Below are 17,680 nucleotides of genomic sequence, written 5' to 3' on the forward strand. Positions count from 1 at the left end.
GACAGCAGCAAAGGAACCCCTACCGTCTGGTGAAATACAGTACTTCTCAAGGGGTCTGTTCCCGACTTTTCTGACGAAAAGCCAAGGCAACCAATCTGTACAGTAAAGCTTATAAGTGACAATCCAAAAGATGACTTCTTCACCTGTTTGAGGTCTGAAGAATGGGAGAGTACCTCATGCTACTTTAACTGTAACTGCGTTATGAAGTATTGAGGCAAGTTGTTGTACGACCCTGGCGGGGCCTGGACCTGAGGCTTGTAATAAAGGTTCACACAACAGATGGTACCTATCAGTGGGATTCCAAAGGGGGCAATCGTCGGGTGCCGGATCCCAATATCCAATAACACCTTGCTGGGGGTTACTCTGGCTCATATGGGGGGTGGGGGCTGTTACACTTAGTAGGAGCGTGTGGTGGGAAGGTAAGGTCAATTAAATCGCGGCAATATTCTGGCTAAATGGGTAGCCTTTTGAAGGCAATAGATTAGCGAGGTGGTCTTGTGGGACGCCTACGTGGACTGGTAGTTGGTACTTCAGTATACTGGGTGGTCAGGGTAATATTTGTGGAAGGAGAAGGGTCACTATCAGGCACCCGAGGATAATTAGGAGGAGTGGGTTGAAGTTCAGACAAGGTAATATTATCCCCAAAAGTGGTTTCAAAAATGAGGACAATAGGGTCTGAGCTACCACTAATATTGGGAGCACTTGTAGGATACAGGGTAGGAGGATCAGTAAGGATAGAAGTAGTCTCAGAATTTTCAACTGGCAATGTATGATTTCCAGCTGGAAATTCAGTCGCAGTAGGTGTGTCTGCTAACGGGGTGCTGTTTCTGGTGAAGATGGTACTAAACCCTACAGATCTGTGGAGGGGTGTGTTTTCAGGTGTGTGGCTTAGTGTTGTGTTTACTTGGGACACTGTGTAGGCTGCTGGAGTGGTTGCTGGTACAGTAGCGTTTCCAACGGATAAGGTAAAGTTACCAGTTGGAGAGGCACTGGGTGTGGGCAGATAATCAGCAAAACTTACGTTTCTGGTGGTGGTGAAGGTAAACAGTGCAGTAAAAAAACAACACCAAACCTATGCAAAATATGATAAAACACACAAGTCCAACAACAAACAACCGAACTGATGGGAAGCAGAAGAAGAGGGTGTACTGATGTACCACCGTGACTTCTGCTGAGGCAATGCTTCCAGCGATGCTTCCTTCGTCAGTGTCCTCAATGTCGTTGGACCACTGGGTGACGGTTTCGGACAACTGGTCGGAGCTATACTGATCAACAGGGTATAGTTCAGTTCTGCTTGGGTCAGGTTCCTTGATGTCTTTGAGGGTAGTAAGGTCAGCTGCAGTTGGTTCCTTGTGAAGTATGACACCTACGAGGGAAACTGGAGGTGGTGGTACCACAGTTTGAATGCACAGAGGAGGTGGTGAGGGGCTTGAAACTTTCTGCAAGGGAATTGCTTCTGGTGTGGGCTTTGGCTTAGGTTGCTGTGGCATCTAAGCTGGTCTGATTCGGGAAATACAGATGCAAAATGTCGAGCAACTCAGTGATATTGCGGTACAGATTCTGCAGTGTGGAATAATCAGCAGACTCTGGCTCACCCAGATCCAATTCTCCCGCAAAATTGCGGATTCGGATGAGACGGATGCGGAGATCAACGTAGGGAAGTGGAAATTCAGGAACATTGGGAAGTGGAGGTGTGGATACCAACTCACGAAAGGGCAGGTGCAACTTGGGGTGAAAGTGGCGGTGGTGACTCTGGTGTGTCTGCAATCTTCTGGACAGAGATGTCAGAGAGATCAAGCAACTGCGGCTCTGGGGAGGGTTGGTTGTCAAGGTGATTAAGAAGAGTTGGGTGCAGTGTTGGAGGTCTTGGGCTCAGTGGCGGCGGAGATGCGGTCCGTGATGGGGCTGGTTTCTCCAGGGGCTGCTGAGCTGGCAACATCAAGAAGGCCTGACTCGATATCCGGGTAGGCTCGTATATCTTTCAGATGGACTCAGAACGAGTTGTCCTCAAGCTTGGCAGCGGTAGCTGACAGAGCTTCAATCTTGAAGGGCCCAATATAGATGGGATCTTGCCAGGTCTTGTGCGTATAATAGCGCCGGTGCACCAGATCACCCACTTTAAAAGGGGGGGATCTGTTGTCATTACACAGGTCATCTCCCGCACTCCCACTCTGGCGGGAAATTCTCCCACTGATAGGGGCGGTCCTGTAAGCCACTAAGGGCTAGATGCACTAAACTTTCTGAGCCAGCAACGTGGGTTTTAAACTGGTTTTAGCCAGTTTAACGTGCAAGTAGTAAACAGGGACATGCACAAAAGGGCATTTTCTGATCACGGTAGAAGCTAACGAAAACGGAATGCAAATGATCCAAAGGCTATTATAATGCGCTGCACTACCGTTGCAAGGCTATTATAATGAGATGCACTACCGTTTTCCGATTCCCTTACTGTGGAAAACCTAACGGGAGGTCTGCACCTCTCGTTGGAGCTGCTGTGAGGGAATCGAAAGGAAAAAAAAACCATACAAACCTTACAGCTTGTCAGGGACGTCCTTTTAAAGTGCCTAACTTTGGACGTCCTTCACTCACAAAAAAAAAAAAAAAAAAGACCAAAAAGGACGTTCATTTAAAGTGCCTAACTTGGACGTCCTTCACTCACAAAACAAAAGGACGCCCCTGACGAGCACTTGGACGTTTGCAGCTTTCTCCGTCTAGCTGTTTCTGTGCTCCAAGCTTCTGCCCCTTTCAATTCCCACTCTCCCCGCTTTACTTCTTTCTGTTTCTGCCTTCCAAGCCTTACACGGAACTACCGGGTTGGAGCCGCAGCCGCCGGTGCATCTGCAGCCCCTGCACCGAGAGCCACCACAGCACTGCCGGGGACGCCATGATCGGGCCAGGGCAGCCCAGCTTCAGCTCCCCCCACCGCCCCCGCTCTTGGGCCCGCCTTTGCTTTCCGTCTCTACCGGCGCTGGCAGGCAGCTTTTGTGCAGCGGGATCGGACGTGCTGTTTTTTTATAAGTACTCCTGTGTTCAGTTTACACATCTAAGGAGAGGCGTGTGGCGGCGGTGTCCCCTCCCCTCGGCCCCCAGACCTACATTAACGCTAAAGTGCCGGTCCCGGGTTCCTACTCAGCGCCGGCTCCCTCCAGCGCCCAGCAGCACAGCCTGAGCTCCAGCCATCATCACCGGCGGCGGCAAGAAGAAAGTGCTCAGGAAGATTGTGAGCCCCACCCCACCCCCACGGCCTCTCAGCCAATCACAGCGCGGTTAGCCGACACCAGTGACAGCTAAACGCGCTGTGATTGGCTGACAGAGACCTGGAGGAGGGGCATAACCGTAAGAAAAACACGTCCAAGGACGCCTATCAAAAATTCCGCAGGGGGAAAAAAAGGTCCCATCAGGGACGTCCTTTTTTTTTGTTGTTGTTTTGGGTAAAATTTAAGAGTGATTCCGAGTTGAATGTTAACCTCTAATTTCTCATTGGTGCTCTGGCAGGGGGTAAGTGCAGGAGGCAGTGTAGGTGGGTTTTCTTTTTTTTTTTTTTTTTTTTTTTTTTTGGGGGGGGGGGGGGGGGGGGGGTTAGTGAAGGACGTTCATAAAGGACGTCCTTGGCATGTGCAGAGCAGCCAGCATAATGCTAGGCTGCTCTGCGCATGCTCGACTGGCTTCCGAGGGAATAGAGAATGCAAGTGAGCTACAATGAGCAGCTCATTTGCATTCCATTTCCTTGATGCATGGCCGTTCCCTACCGATTCGCTATGGAATCGGTAAGGGAAGGGCTCTTCAGAGGACCTTAGTGCATCTGGCCCCGAGTCTGCTGCACTCCTACAGCATCTTTCCCTTCCCACCACTGCAACTCCTCCCCCGGACCAGCATCTCCTCTTTTTCTTCTTCCCTCCCGAAGTGCTACCTTTAATTTGTTTCAAAACTTGCCAGGTGGTGGCAGTGATTCACAGGCACTGCCCTGCTGCCAGCCTGACATTCTCTCTACTGCAGTGGGCCACCCTCTCTAAGGTAACTTCTTCTTTCCGCTGGGGCAGGCCGCACAGCAGAGACAGAAGATGTCGGGCCGGCTGCAGGGCAGCGCCTGTGAATTGCTGCCACAGCCCAGCAAGTTTTGAAACAAATTAAAGGTAAGCTCGGGGAAGAAGGTTGAGGGAGGAAGAGGGGAGAAATAACTGAATATCACTAAAACAGCTTAAAAATTTATTGCAGCTGGTAGAGAAACAGCAGTTATAAACTGTATTTTGTGCTCATTTTTCTACACTGTTCTATACAATACAGATGGCCAAATTTCAGTGGAGATATCCTGTTTCTTGATGGGTTCATCTTAACAGTTGTTGTAATCTACCCCGGGAAGCCTGGTGTTATAAAGATGGAATATACTGAAATTAAATGGAAGTAAACTCTCCTTTCATTGAGGTACATGGAATCACATCTGCTTTGTAGAAGTTTACATTTTAGATTCACAAATTGATTATTCTGTTTTGAACATGTTTTAAAGCCAAGTGGTTTTATAAGTCAAAATAAAAATAAATAGTTTGTTTCATGCAAACCTCTTATATTTAAATAACTAAATGAGCTATAAGTCCCCAATGCAGTCCATTGGTTTTCTTTATTTTGTTTTTGTGATGACTTGTGGGGGGGGGGGGCATAATCGAAAGGGGCGCCCAAGTTTTCCTGAGGACGTCCTCGCAGGACGTTCCGGCAAAGGGGCGGAGAAACCCGTATTATCGAAACAAGATGGGCGTCCATCTTTCGTTTCGATAATACGGTCAGGGACGCGCAAATCACGAAATTTAGGTTGACCTTAGAGATGGTCGTTCCCGATTTTCGCCAATAATGGAAACAGAGGACGCCCATCTCAGAAACGACCAAATCCAAGCCATTTGGTCGTGGCAGGAGCCAGCATTCGTAATGCACTGGTCCCCCTGACATGCCAACCGGGCACCCTAGGGGGCACTGCAGTGGACTTCATAAATTGCTCCCAGGTGCATAGCTCCCTTACCTTGTGTGCTGAGCCCCCCCTCTCCCAGTTTCTGGTGGGTTTTGAAGATCTCACATTTACCACCACAAGTGGAACAGGTAGGGGGGGGGGGGGGGGAGATGGGCCTGAGTCCGCATGCCTGTGCACTGCACCCACTAAAATTGCTCCAGGGACCTGCTTACTGCTGTCATGGAGCTGGGTATGATATTTGAGGCTGGCATAGAGGCTGGAAAAAATATTTTTAAAAAACATTTTTTGAGGGTGGGAGGGTGTTAGTGACCACTGGGGGAGGTCATCCCCGATTCCCTCCGGTGGTCATCTGGTCATTTAGGGCACATTTTTGTGGCTTGGTCGTAAGAAAAAAAGGACCAGGTAAAGTCGTCCAAGTGTTTGTCAGGGACGCCCTTCTTTTTTCCATTACCGGCCGAGGATGCCCATGTGCTAGGCACACCCCAGTCCCGCCTTCGCTACACCTCCGACACACCCCCATGAACTTTGGTCATCCCCGCGACGGAAAGCAGTTGAGGACGCCCAAAATCGGCTTTCGATTATGACGATTTAGGCGACCCTGTGAGAAGGACACCCATCTTGCAATTTGTGTCGAAAGATGGGCGCCCTTCTCTTTCGAAAATAAGCCTGATACTATACCAGAACTGAAACTCTTCTCTATCTGGTTGATAATAAACCAGTGCCACAACTATGGAGTGGGCTTAAGCTCAAAGTGAGGGGGCCAAAGCTCCCTAGCATTATGTCCATGGAAGAAATAGATCCTGGATAGGGGGTGTAATAGAGTGAACTGAAACTCTCTCTCTTACCTATCCCTACCGTCACTGGTGCAAATAATGTATTTTCTGGAATGGCAATGGGAATGAGGTGTGCCAGGGAGCGGAGCCATTAGGTAGAGTGGGCGGAGCAAAGGAATAATGGGGCAGGGCTGGGGGCGTGTACTAAAAATCTCCCTCAAAAGAAATTCAGTATCCAGGGAGCAGGCCAGAGACCACTAAATTGCTGTTGAGCCAAGAGACATTCATGTATGCTGTGGACCTGCAACAGAAGGCCACCCAAGGACACTGATATGTTTACAGAAATAGCTTTGAACATTACTACCTTCCTTCCTGTGAAGTGAACAGGAGCCCTTTTAATAAATATTTGTTTTCACCATACTTCACGGTACTATGTAAGCCACATTGAGCCTGCAAATAGGTGGGAAAATGTGGGATACAAATGCAACAAATAAATAAATAACTTGCTGAGTGTGTGTGGCTTGTTTTACCTGGTTCCACGGCCTGCCATTGCTCACATTACTACAAGGAATAACAAAAAACTGAGTGGGCAAAGTATCATAAGAAATATTTTTTTTAGGTTTCTTAAAATAAATGAATAACCTCAAACAATAAAAAATGGGCCCAGGGCAAGGATGGAGTTGAGTCCATCAGTCATAGGGACCTTGGAGGGCAAACTAACCAACCCTATGGGGGGAGGGGGAGGGGACTTGAAGACCTCTAAGGTGTTCCCTAGTACTACTTTGCTTGTGGAAGCCTTAAATTTGGATGCTGAAAGAAAGCACAGCTCAAGTTAACCAGTACCAACTGGTTCAGAAGCCCGTCAGGCCTATTCAGCCCAAGAGCTGCTCAGTATTCCATCGCCATAAGCTGAAGGAGAACATTATAAGGCTGCACAATGTCCTTAAGAGGTGAACTTCTTAATTTCTGTCACCATGCACTGGTCGGTGGACTGCCCACAGGTTCTGGGGTCTCGTTTGGATGCTAAGGAAATAACCTTTCTTCTTTAACATTGCCCTCTCAAGAGCCAAGTCGTAAGATAAAGCCGAGATATATCCGGCATGCTGATCAGGCCTTGATCCAACAGACACTCCCTGCTTGCCACAGATGGAGAGCCCTCTACTTTCAGGTACATCAAGTCCCTGTACCAGGGTCTTCGTGGCCAATCCGGAGCAATCAGCACTATTAGACCCCGATGCTTCTCTCCCTTGAATGACTCTGCCTATGAGCAGCCATGGTGGAAATTCATACACAAGATCCAACCACTGCCATGATTGAATTAAAGCATCTCTTCCCTTTGATTTCCAATCCCTTCTCCAACTGATAAAAGCTGGAACTTTTGCATTCTGACCTGCTGCCATCAGGTCCATGATCAGATAACCCCAATGGTGTACCACTTCCAAGAAAGCATCCTCCACTAAACTCCAGTCTCCTAGATCCACATAGTTCCTGCTGAGGTAATCACCCGATATTTCAAGTCATGGCCACATGAGCTGCTGAGATGTCTTCCAGATTCTTAACATCTGCACCTCCTTCTGCCACCTGCATACTTTTTGTTCTTCTTTGTGTGTTAACACAGGCTACTTCTATTACATTGTCAAAGAGAATCCTTATTGCTTTATTTTGAAGTAGCCGAAAACTCCAGAAAAGCTAAGCCCGTTTTCTAACAATTGTTTGATCAATGACTTTCCACTGAGGACCATCAACCTTGTGCCTATTCGTAAAGAGAATGTACTCCTATCCTATGAAACTTGCATCCATCATCACAAAGATCCAGTTTGGTGTTTCCAGACTCTTTTCTTTGGATAGTTTGCTGCTGCATAGCCACCAATTGAGACTGTCTAACCTCCAGTACTAGTGAAAGGTGGAGCTCTTGACTCTGTGGAGATCATTGAGAGAGGAGAGATCTTTGTAATGGTCTCATGTGCATCTTGGCCCACGGTACTAACTCTAGGTCACAGCCATTGATCCCAAAACTTAAGGTAGTGCTAAGCCATTGGTCTGTGAACAGCGGGAAAATTAGGTTCTTACCTTGGTAATTTTCTTCCTTTAGTCATAGCAGATGAAGCCATTACGTATGGGTTGTGTCCATCAACCAGCAGGGGGAGATAGAGAGCACTCAACTTTTCACAGTGCCTCATGGCCAGCCAGCTCCACTGCCTCTTCAGTATTTGAAGCTTCCAAAGCAGTATGGCAAACCGCAATGGAAATAACATGAACTTTCCTCACAGCGAACGATGGCCCCTTAACAAGGGCATGAACTCAAAAGGAGGGAATGACACATCCTCCTGGAGAGAATAAACTCGTCCTCCTTATTGTATAACTGGAGGGGATACACGCAACCTCCTGGAGGGAATAAACTCATCCTCCAAAACATAAACTGGAGGGAATGGACTCATCCTCCTATAAGTGAACATGAATCCTGAAGACTGTTTTCCAACTTTCTCCCAAGGAAGGAACTTCGGGAAACAAGAACAGAACCTGAAACAGATTCACAGCATACAGACAATCATACAGGGAGGGCTCATGGCTTCATCTGCTATGACTAAAGGAAAGAAAATTACCAAGGTAAGAACCTAATTTTCCCTTCCTTGTCATCAAGCAGATGAAGCCATTACATATGGGATGTAACAAAGCAATCCCTATATAGGGTGGGAACAGGTCACACCACGCGCTAGCACTTGTACTCCAAAACGCGCATCCTTCCTAGCAGCCACATCCAGCCTGTAATGTCGGGCAAAAGAGAGCTTAGAAGCCCATGTTGCTGCACTACATATCTCTTGAAGAGAGAGTGCTCCAGTTTCAGCCCAAGAGGAAATCGCTCTGGTAGAATGTGCCTTAAAGGCTACAGACGGAGACCGGCCGGCAAGCAGATAAGTTGAAGAGATAGTTTCTTTGAGCCAGCGGGCAATAGTGGCTTTAGACGCTGGAGAACCTCTGCGAGGACCTGATAGCAAAACAAACAGATGATCATAGATCCTGAAAGAGATAGTAACTCGCAGATACTGCAGCAGAGTCCTGCGCACATCCAACAGGTGCAACTGCCCAAAAGATTCTGGAAACTCCTCCTTATCAAAGGAGGGCAAGAAAATAGGCTGGTTTAGGTGAAACGCTGAAACCACCTTAGGCATGAAGGAAGGCACAGTCCGAACTGTGACCTCGGACTCTGAGAATTGCAGAAATGGGTCTCTACAGGACAGCGCCTGGAGCTCTGACACCCGTCTCGCTGAAGTAATGGCCACAAGAAAAACGGCCTTTATAGTCTCAAATCTTTCTCCGATGCTCGCCGAAGCGGCTCAAAAGGAGAAGCCTGCAGGGCCTTCAAAACTAGCCCCAGGTTCCAAGCTGGACAGGGTGCTCGCACGAAAGGCCGGTGCCGAAGCACCCTACTAAGAAACTGTGCCACATCTGGATGAGCAGCTAAAGACACGCCTTCAACCTTACCATGAAGGGAGGCCAATGCTGCCACTTGCACCCGCAGGGAATTATAGGCCAAGCCTATTTGTACACCATCCTATAAAAAGTCCAGAATCGGCGAGACAGGAGCCCGCATGGGTGTGATCGCTTTTGAAGCACACCAAGACTCAAACTGGCGCCAAATCCTGGCATAAGCCACGGAAGTGGAACGCTTGCGGGCCTGCAGGAGAGTGGAAATAACTGTTTGAATAGCTTTTGTCCCTCAATTGCGCCCTCTCAATCGCCATGCCATAAGACCAAAGCGGCAGGCATCCTCCATGGCTACCGGGCCCTGTGACAACAGATTCGGTACCAGAGGTAAAGGAAGGGGAGCCTCCACTAGCATCTGTCGGAGGTCCGCATACCAAGGCCTCCTGGGCCAATCCGGGGCGATGAGGACCACTTCTCCTGGGTGCAGCCGAATCCGCAGGAGCACGTGCCCTATCAAGGGCCACGGAGGGAACACATATAGTAGGCCCGGAGGCCAGGGCTGAGTCAAGGCATCCAACCCTGCCGAGCGAGGATCTCTCCGTCTGCTGAAGAAGCACGGGACTTTGGCATTTGAACTTGTCGCCATAAGATCCATCATGGGCTTTCCCCATTTGGCACATATCTGCAGGAATACTTCGTCTGCTAGTTCCCATTCTGCTGGATCGATCTGATGCCTGCTTAGATAATCGGCTTGCACGTTGCTCTGACCTGCAATGTGAGCTGCCGACAGAAACTGAAGATGCAGCTCGGCCCAGTGGCAAATCTGTTCGGCCTGCGCGGCCAGTGCTCTGCACCGAGTGCCACCTTGTTGATTTATGTAGGCCACTGCTGTCGTGTTGTCAGACATCACTCTGACAGCCAGTCCTTCCAGGGTCACTTGAAAGGCCAGAAGCGCCTGAAACACCACTTTCAACTCCAGGTGGTTAATGGACCACTCCGACTCCTCAGGTGTCCATAGACCCTGGGCATGCTTCCCCTTGCAATGTGCTCCCCAGCCCTTCAGGCTGGCATCTGTCACTACTAGACACCAATCGGGGAGGGGGTCAGGTGACTTTTGGCCATATTGACGATCCAGCCTAGAGATTGAAGTACTGAGACCACTCTGGCTGTAGCTTGATAACTCTCTGTTACAGAGTCTGCTCTGATGAGCCAGTCGTCTAGGTACTAGTGAACCCCGATACCTTCTCGCCTGAGCAAAGCAGCTACTACCAACATTACCTTCGAAAAGGTTCGGGGAGCTGTGGCGAGGCCAAAAGGCAAGGCCTGGAACTGGAAATGTTTTCCCAACACCGCAAACCTCAGAAACTTCTGGTGCAAATTGGTATGTGCAAGTAAGCTTCTTTCAGGTCTAGAGACGTGAGAAACTCTCCTGGCTGTACCGCAGCAATGACGGAGCGCAGGGTTTCCATGTGGAAATGCCACACTCTCAGGGACTTGTTTAATTCTTTTAAGTCCAGAATAGGGCGAAAAGACCCACCTTTTCGCAGCACCACAAAGTAGGTGGAGTATCAGCCGTAGCCGTGTTCAGCGGGAGGTACCGGGGACACGGCCCCTAACAATCAGACCCTGCAAAGTCTCCTCTACCGCCGCCCGTTTGGCGGCAGAACCGCATCGGGACTCCACAAACACGTCTCTTACTGGGGCGTTGAATTCTATTCTGTAGCCATCTCTGATCAGGTCCAGAACCCACTGATCTGAGGAAATATTGGCCCACTCCTCGGCAAAGAGGGAAAGACGTCCTCCGATGACAGGAAGCGAGGAGGGGGCCGGCGCACCATCATTGAGAGGGTCGCCCCTGAACTCCAGGCCTAGAGCCGGTGGCTGCGGAACGCTAGTCCGAGCGAAAGGAGTTCCTCTGCTGAAAAACGGGCACGAGAAGTGAACCCAGCAGAACGCCCCGGGCGGTACCTTCTAGCTTCACGGAAGCGAGGTCTATAAGAGGAGTGGACCGCCTGGCCCTTGGAGGAAGGCCTCGGCCTATCTTCGGGCAAGCGCTGGGGTTTAGGATCTCCCAGGCCTTTAACAATTTTTTTTTCCAACTCCTCACCAAATAGAAGGACTTGAAAGGACAACTTCACCAACCTTTGCTTAGAGGCCATGTCCGCTGCCCAATGTCGTAGCCAAATAAGACGGCGAGCCGCCACTGCTACTGCCATTTGTTTAGCCGAAGCTCTGACAATATCAGCCAAAAAGGACGAGGCCGACTCCAGCCGCGGAGCCAAATCCGAGAAGGGCTCCGCTCCATCTCCGGGCTATTCCGCTGCCTGTTGCAACCACGCCAGGCAGGATCTAGCAGCATAACAACTGCATGCAGACAGTAAGACCTGCAATTTCAAAGGACCGTTTAAGTGCTGCTTCCAGCCTACGGTCTTGTATATCCTTCAGGGCAACTCCTCCTTCCACAGGGAGGGTACTTCTCTTTGTCACTGCAGTGACTAGGGCATCTACTTTAGGCATTGCAAAGCGAGCCAAATGCTCCTCACGCAGAGGATATAATTGCCCCATAGCCCTGGAAACTTTCAAAGGTCCCTCGGGGTCAGCCCACTGAGCGGAAATAAGCTCTTGGATGGAGTCATGCAAAGGAAAGGCTCGAGCAGGCTTTTTGGTACTAGCCATCCTAGGATTCACAGAGGAGGCTGTGCCACTGTCAGGCTCTTCAATAGAAAGGACCTGTAGGGCATCTGAAATAAGCGCTGGCAGCTCATCACGGTGGAAAATCCTCACCGCGGAGGGATCATCCAGATCCTGTGGTAATTCTGCACCTGACTCTGGCTCCTCAGACCACGAAGGCCTGCCAGAACTCTCCGAATCCTCACAGCCCGACCACGGGGGGGGTGGGGGGGGGAAGAAGGAGGTGCACCACAATCTGAAGGGGAATTAGCCCTGCTACGCTTTTCTTTATGCCAATTATCAGGGAAAATAGCCTCAGCGGGCAGTCCCAGGCCAGAATCCACCGGGGGGGGGGGACAATAGAAGGGGCCTCAGACAACCCTTGAGGGAGAAATCTTTTCAGCATGTATGTTTTATGCAATAACAACACAAAATCAGGGGAGAAAAACTCGCCCTGGGCACCCAGATCCCGTCCGGGGCTAGCCGTTCCCTGAATAGCCTCAATTCGAGTTCCCCCCCGGGCTCAGGGCTCTCCATCTCTACGGAGGCCGCGCCATGCGGAGAATTCAAAATGGCGTCCGCTGCCAGCTCTGAGCGGGAAGAATCATCGCTCGCCATGCTCAGGCCGGCTCTTACACCTGTACAGCACGATTTACAGAGCCCCGCTGCTGATTTGCGCTTGCCACACCGGTAACAGTGCTTTACATTCTCTGCAGCCATCGCCGAAAACGGCAGGAAAATTCAAAATGGCGGTTTCGCGCCAAAAACGCCCTGATCGCGGGCCCACCCCGGAGGAGTTAGACCTCACTAGATCAAGTATCACAGCTCCGGTCCCATAGAAGAATCAAAGGAAAACCTCTGTTCCATTTTTTTTTTTTTAATGCTGTGAGGAAAGCAGAGGTAATAAGAACTCCTGAGGCTCAGATGAGTGGGAAAGGCAGGGAAAGGCGAACCAATGTGCCTGCATCCACTGAGTGGGAAAGGACAGGGAAAAGCAAGCTAATATGTCCACATCCACGGGGGCATGGGTAAGGCAGGGAAAGGGCTAACCTATGTGCCTTCAAAGTGAAGCTGCTATAGCCTCTAACGCCCCGGCTAACAACTGGCAAGCCAGGAGCCACCCCAGGCACATTTTTGATGGAGCTCGAAGAAGCTGCAGCCACCCTGCTTGGGGAGATAGAGAATACTGAAGAGGCAGTGGAGCTGGCTGGCCATGAGGCACTGTGAAAAGTTGAGTGCTCTCTATCTCCCCCTGCTGGTTGATGGACACAACCCATACGTAATGGCTTCATCTGCTTGATGACAAGGAAGAGGTGGTTTCTGATCTGAGATTCTAGCTTTTCCCTTCTCACTGAAGGAAGAAGCAAACACTTTGCCTTGGAGACTGTTGAACTTTGCCTCCAAACACTCCAATGCTTGGGACAAGGAAAAGTTGCTCTTGGAGAAATTGACAATCCATCCTAACTCTTGTAAGAAGTGTACCACTCGCTGTGTGACTTTTGCTTTCTTGGAACAACTTCAGTCTTATCAACCAGTTGTCTACATAACGGCGGACCAAAATTCCCTCTTTGCAGAAGGCAGATACAGTGTCATGGTCAGTCCATTATATTTAAAGTAAGAAACACTTTTTACTGCCAATGACCGATCTTAAATTTTCCATTTGAAAACTTGAACCCTCGAGAAATTTAACCACTTTGAGAAACAGAAGGTGCCTTCTTTTTCTGAAACTACACAATAAATTGAATAACATTCTGTTCTCTCTTCCTGCGGCAGAACTGGAACCACCAATTCTAAATGAAGTAACCTGAATAAGATCTGTCTGATTGCCTCACTTTTAGGCGAGAACAGAGCAATTCCAGAAACACCTCGGGAAAGAGGTGGGGGGAGAGGGCGAGGCCAAGGAAACAAAGTCAATTCCTGCCAAAATTGGGTCTGCCACTGCTTCTGTCACATTAACTTCTGGCTCCTCTTGGCTGGAGGAATCAAGTGCTGCTCACCTGATGGTCCTTTGGCATGGAAGGAAAGGAAACCACAGCTTTCTCTTCACATTGTCATCATTTTCCCACAAGCATGGTAGCTGACCTTTGTGCCCATAAACAAAACAGTGCTTGTTTTTATGCTGCAGTGCTACCATAGTGAAAAACACACCAGTGACCCTGCACGGAGGTTAATCTGACAAAGAAAACGGTCAAAAACAAAAAAGAGAGCTACTTTTATTTATTTTTATTCTTCAGGTAAGCCAGTGACCAAAGAAATGGAAATAAAATCCTATAGAGGCTGCACAGAAAGCTTACCACCTGCTGGAGACTGAGAAGCACTGACTGATCAGGGGGCTTCACAGGGTTCTTAAATGATATCACAGCTCAGTAGTTCTCCGTTTCCACCTGCAGGAAGGACAGTACAAACCCAAGCATCTGGACAAATCTGGTGAGATGATAATGAAGACAGTTTACACCTACCTTCAACTATTTTGGCCACCAAATTCTTGATTGACCTGAAATCTGTGCATTAGCCTCACAGTGAAGCCAATAAGTAGGCCATCACAGTGTTTTAGATGAGACATAAGACCTGAATCACCAAGAAGCATAAATCCCTCATCTTCCATAACTTAAAATAAATTATACAGAAAACCTGGACAATATGAAATTCTATATTGATCAAACAATCCAACAAGAACACACAGTCCACTGCTATGTCTTTATCCAAGTCTAAATGAAGAATAATAAACCATCCACTAGTTCATTCTCAATATTATCATCATCATCATCTAGGTTCGTTATGTTATCAGTTACAAATGGTCAACTACACCTTGGTTAAGATTTAATATTCCTGAGGAATCATCTTTACTCACAATGCAAATGACCTGAATATCATTAGTATAAATACAGCTTCTGAAAACCAATGAACACCCAATTCCCCACAGTCTGCAAAAATATTGAACAGTATCAGAACAGTGAAGAGCCTCATGAAAAACCACAAGTGAACATACTGTAGGAGATGACAAGCAGCCATGAGAACCAATACTGACGGACTGAAAAATAAAAGCTGAGCAATTGAAACATTTTCTCTCTCTTCAACCAGCACTTCTGAAGAAACAAGTCACCAGGTCAAAAGTAGAAGTCATGTCCAGCACGATCAGTAAAACCTGATCACCTTGCACTTACACTAAAATTGTTTGGGGACTATGAGAACTCACCTAAGATCACTGTCCTCAACAAAACATTTCAAAAACTACACTCCTATCAAATGCTACATAGATTTTGTAAAAATAAACAAACAGACCACTGGTCACAGGTCTAGATAGACTATATATTAAGAGGGGGGAAGTTATCAAGCTCCCTTAATGTGACTTAAAGGGTTCTAACACAGCTTGACAATTTATCTCGGCGATTTAAGTCATCAATGGCTATATAGTAATGAAATGCAAAACTTGCAATGCATGAAGTTATTTTGCCACCCTGGAGAATCGGGCTGCAAAGCTATGGCCCAATGCCCCCAGGCTGAAGAATGAGGGCTTTCAGAGTCTCCACCCCCCCCCCCCCCCCAGCAGGACCTAACCAATGGATTCCCTGGTGGCCAGTGGTGCTCAGAAAGGAGAGATCCCTAGTCACTCCTGCCTGGCACAAAAATCCAATATGGAGCCCCTAACAGTCTCGTGCTACCACCCATAGCAGTAGTAGCGCAAGACTACTACTATGGGCACCATTTCTGGTACGGTGCCAGACACGGCAGGAGCAAAATGGGGATTGCTCTAGCCCAATTTACCAATGGTTGGGGGGGGGTGGGAGCTCTCACAATCCTCAGTCTCTAGTCTGGGAGCACCATGCCACAGCATTGAGACCCAGGTGCTACTGGGCCAATGGAATAAAGTGCAGTTTGAGGAGGTGGCTTGCAACCAGCATTATTCTTTTACTATGAGATTCAACAGTCTGTGGTACTTATCCCTGAATCCCATTGTAAAAGAAGATGCAGTAAAAACTTGTCTTTAATCACACTTTAATAACTTGTCCCCTAAGATATCTGCATTTTTTCAAAAAGAATGATTATGAAAATGTAGGAACATAACCACATACACTAAGTTCACTTGTACTTACTACACAATTGTGCGAGGAACATTATAAAAATATGTAAGCCCATAATTACTCACCATGGATTAGAGAGCCATTTAACCACTTAATGTAGTAGTTCTGGGGAAAAGAAAGCAGGATCTCATTGCTGACTATAGAGAATGGAAGAAGCAGTACTGAGGCAGCCGACACTGCCAGAGTAAAGGTACTCAAGAACAGCCTGCAAATCAAGTAGAAGCATCAGTTACTTTTCAAGAAACATAAGTAAAGGAATATGCAGTCACAGACTTTACTATGCAATATTTATGAATAATCTAAGACAAATTAATTCTCCACATGACATGCAAAAAATATAAAAACATAAGTATAAAATATTTATAATCATATGCTTGAAACTCCAAACACAACTGGACCAGTTCACAGGCAATATAAGCAACTAGCCAATCCTTCCTTTAAAGTAACCATGGTTAAAACTTTCCTAAATATTTCATTTTCATGATTTTAAAATTGGTAGGCAAAATACTTCATGAGAAGATAGCATAGTAGGACGGAGCTTATTTTTGAACTTTGTAAAAATGACTCTTACCCCACAGTTTTGTTTGTATATATGAAGGGAAAATTAGGTTCTTACCTTGGTAATTTTCTTTCCTTTAGTCACAGCAGATGAATCCATTAATTGATGAGTTGTACCCGCCTACCAGCAGGTGGAGATAGAGAACACTGAAAAACCACAGTGACCCTTGGACAGCTAGCCCCAACTGCCTTCTGTATTTGAGATTTCCAAAGCAGAGTGAACCATAAAGGTATAATAACAAACTTTCCTCACAGCGAACAATCGCCACAGAACAGGAGCATCAAAGGAGGGACGATCTCAACCTCCAGTAGTAGAACATCATGTAGAAATTCTGAGAAATGTTTTCCAACTTCTCCCAATGAGATATATATCTGCATGAAAGATCTGAACAAAAAAAACAAAGTCAGACAGGGAGGGATCATGGATTCATCTGCTGTGACTAAAGAAAAAAAATTACCAAGGTAAGAACCTAATTTTCCCTTCCTTGTCATCAGCAGCAGATGAATCCATTAACTGATGGGATGTACAAAAGCACTCCTTAAGTAGGGTGGGAACAGGCCACACCGCGAGCAAGCACTTGTGCTCCAAAAATCGCGTCCTGCTTCGCTGCAACATCCAGCCTGTAATGCCGGACAAATGAGAACTGAGAAGCCCAAGTAGTCGCACTACAGATCTCTTGAAGAGAGAGTGCACCCGATTCAGCCCACAAGGAGGAAATCGCTCTCGTGGAATGCGCCTTAAACGCTTCAGGCGGTGTCCGCCCTGAAAGCAGATACGCAGAAAAAATGACTTCCTTGAGCCAACAGGCTATAGTGGCCTTAGACGCTGGCCCCCCGCGTCGAGGACCTGTCAATAATACAAAAAAGTGATCAGAAGTCCTGAAGTCATTTATTTTTTTGCATTTGTACCCCACATTTTCCCACCTATTTGCAGGCTCAATGTGGCTTACATGGAGGGACATAATCGAACGGAAACGCCTATCTCCATGGGCGTTTATCTCCGAGAACAGGTCGGTGAAGGGGAGGGCCGAAGCGTATTTTCGAAAAAATGGACGTTTTTCAGCTGGGCATTTGTTTTTTTTAGCGATAATGGAAACTAAAAACGCCCAGCTCAAAAACGTCCTAATCCGAGCCATTTGGTCGTGGGAGGGGCCAGGATTCGTAGTACACTGGGCCCCCTGATATGCCAGGACACCAACTGGGCACCCTAGGTCAGT

At 47.8% G+C, this 17,680-nt stretch overlaps 1 protein-coding gene across 2 annotated transcripts in view; it reads right to left on the reverse strand.

Annotated features, from left to right (window-relative positions):
• Positions 1 to 17,680, reverse strand: part of LMBR1 (limb development membrane protein 1) — a 291,341-nt gene that overhangs the window by 232,059 nt on the left and 41,602 nt on the right. For both annotated transcript variants that reach the window (XR_003941628.1, XM_030198592.1), the window contains exon 4: positions 15,971 to 16,110. Coding sequence is in view for 1 of the 2 variants with exons in the window: in XM_030198592.1 (XP_030054452.1) it covers positions 15,971 to 16,110 (140 nt within the window). In the remaining variant the exon portion in view is untranslated. The remainder of the gene's footprint in view (positions 1 to 15,970; positions 16,111 to 17,680) is intronic.

Source organism: Microcaecilia unicolor, chromosome 1, assembly GCF_901765095.1.
Source record: "Microcaecilia unicolor chromosome 1, aMicUni1.1, whole genome shotgun sequence".
Taxonomy (NCBI): Eukaryota; Metazoa; Chordata; class Amphibia; order Gymnophiona; family Siphonopidae; genus Microcaecilia; species Microcaecilia unicolor.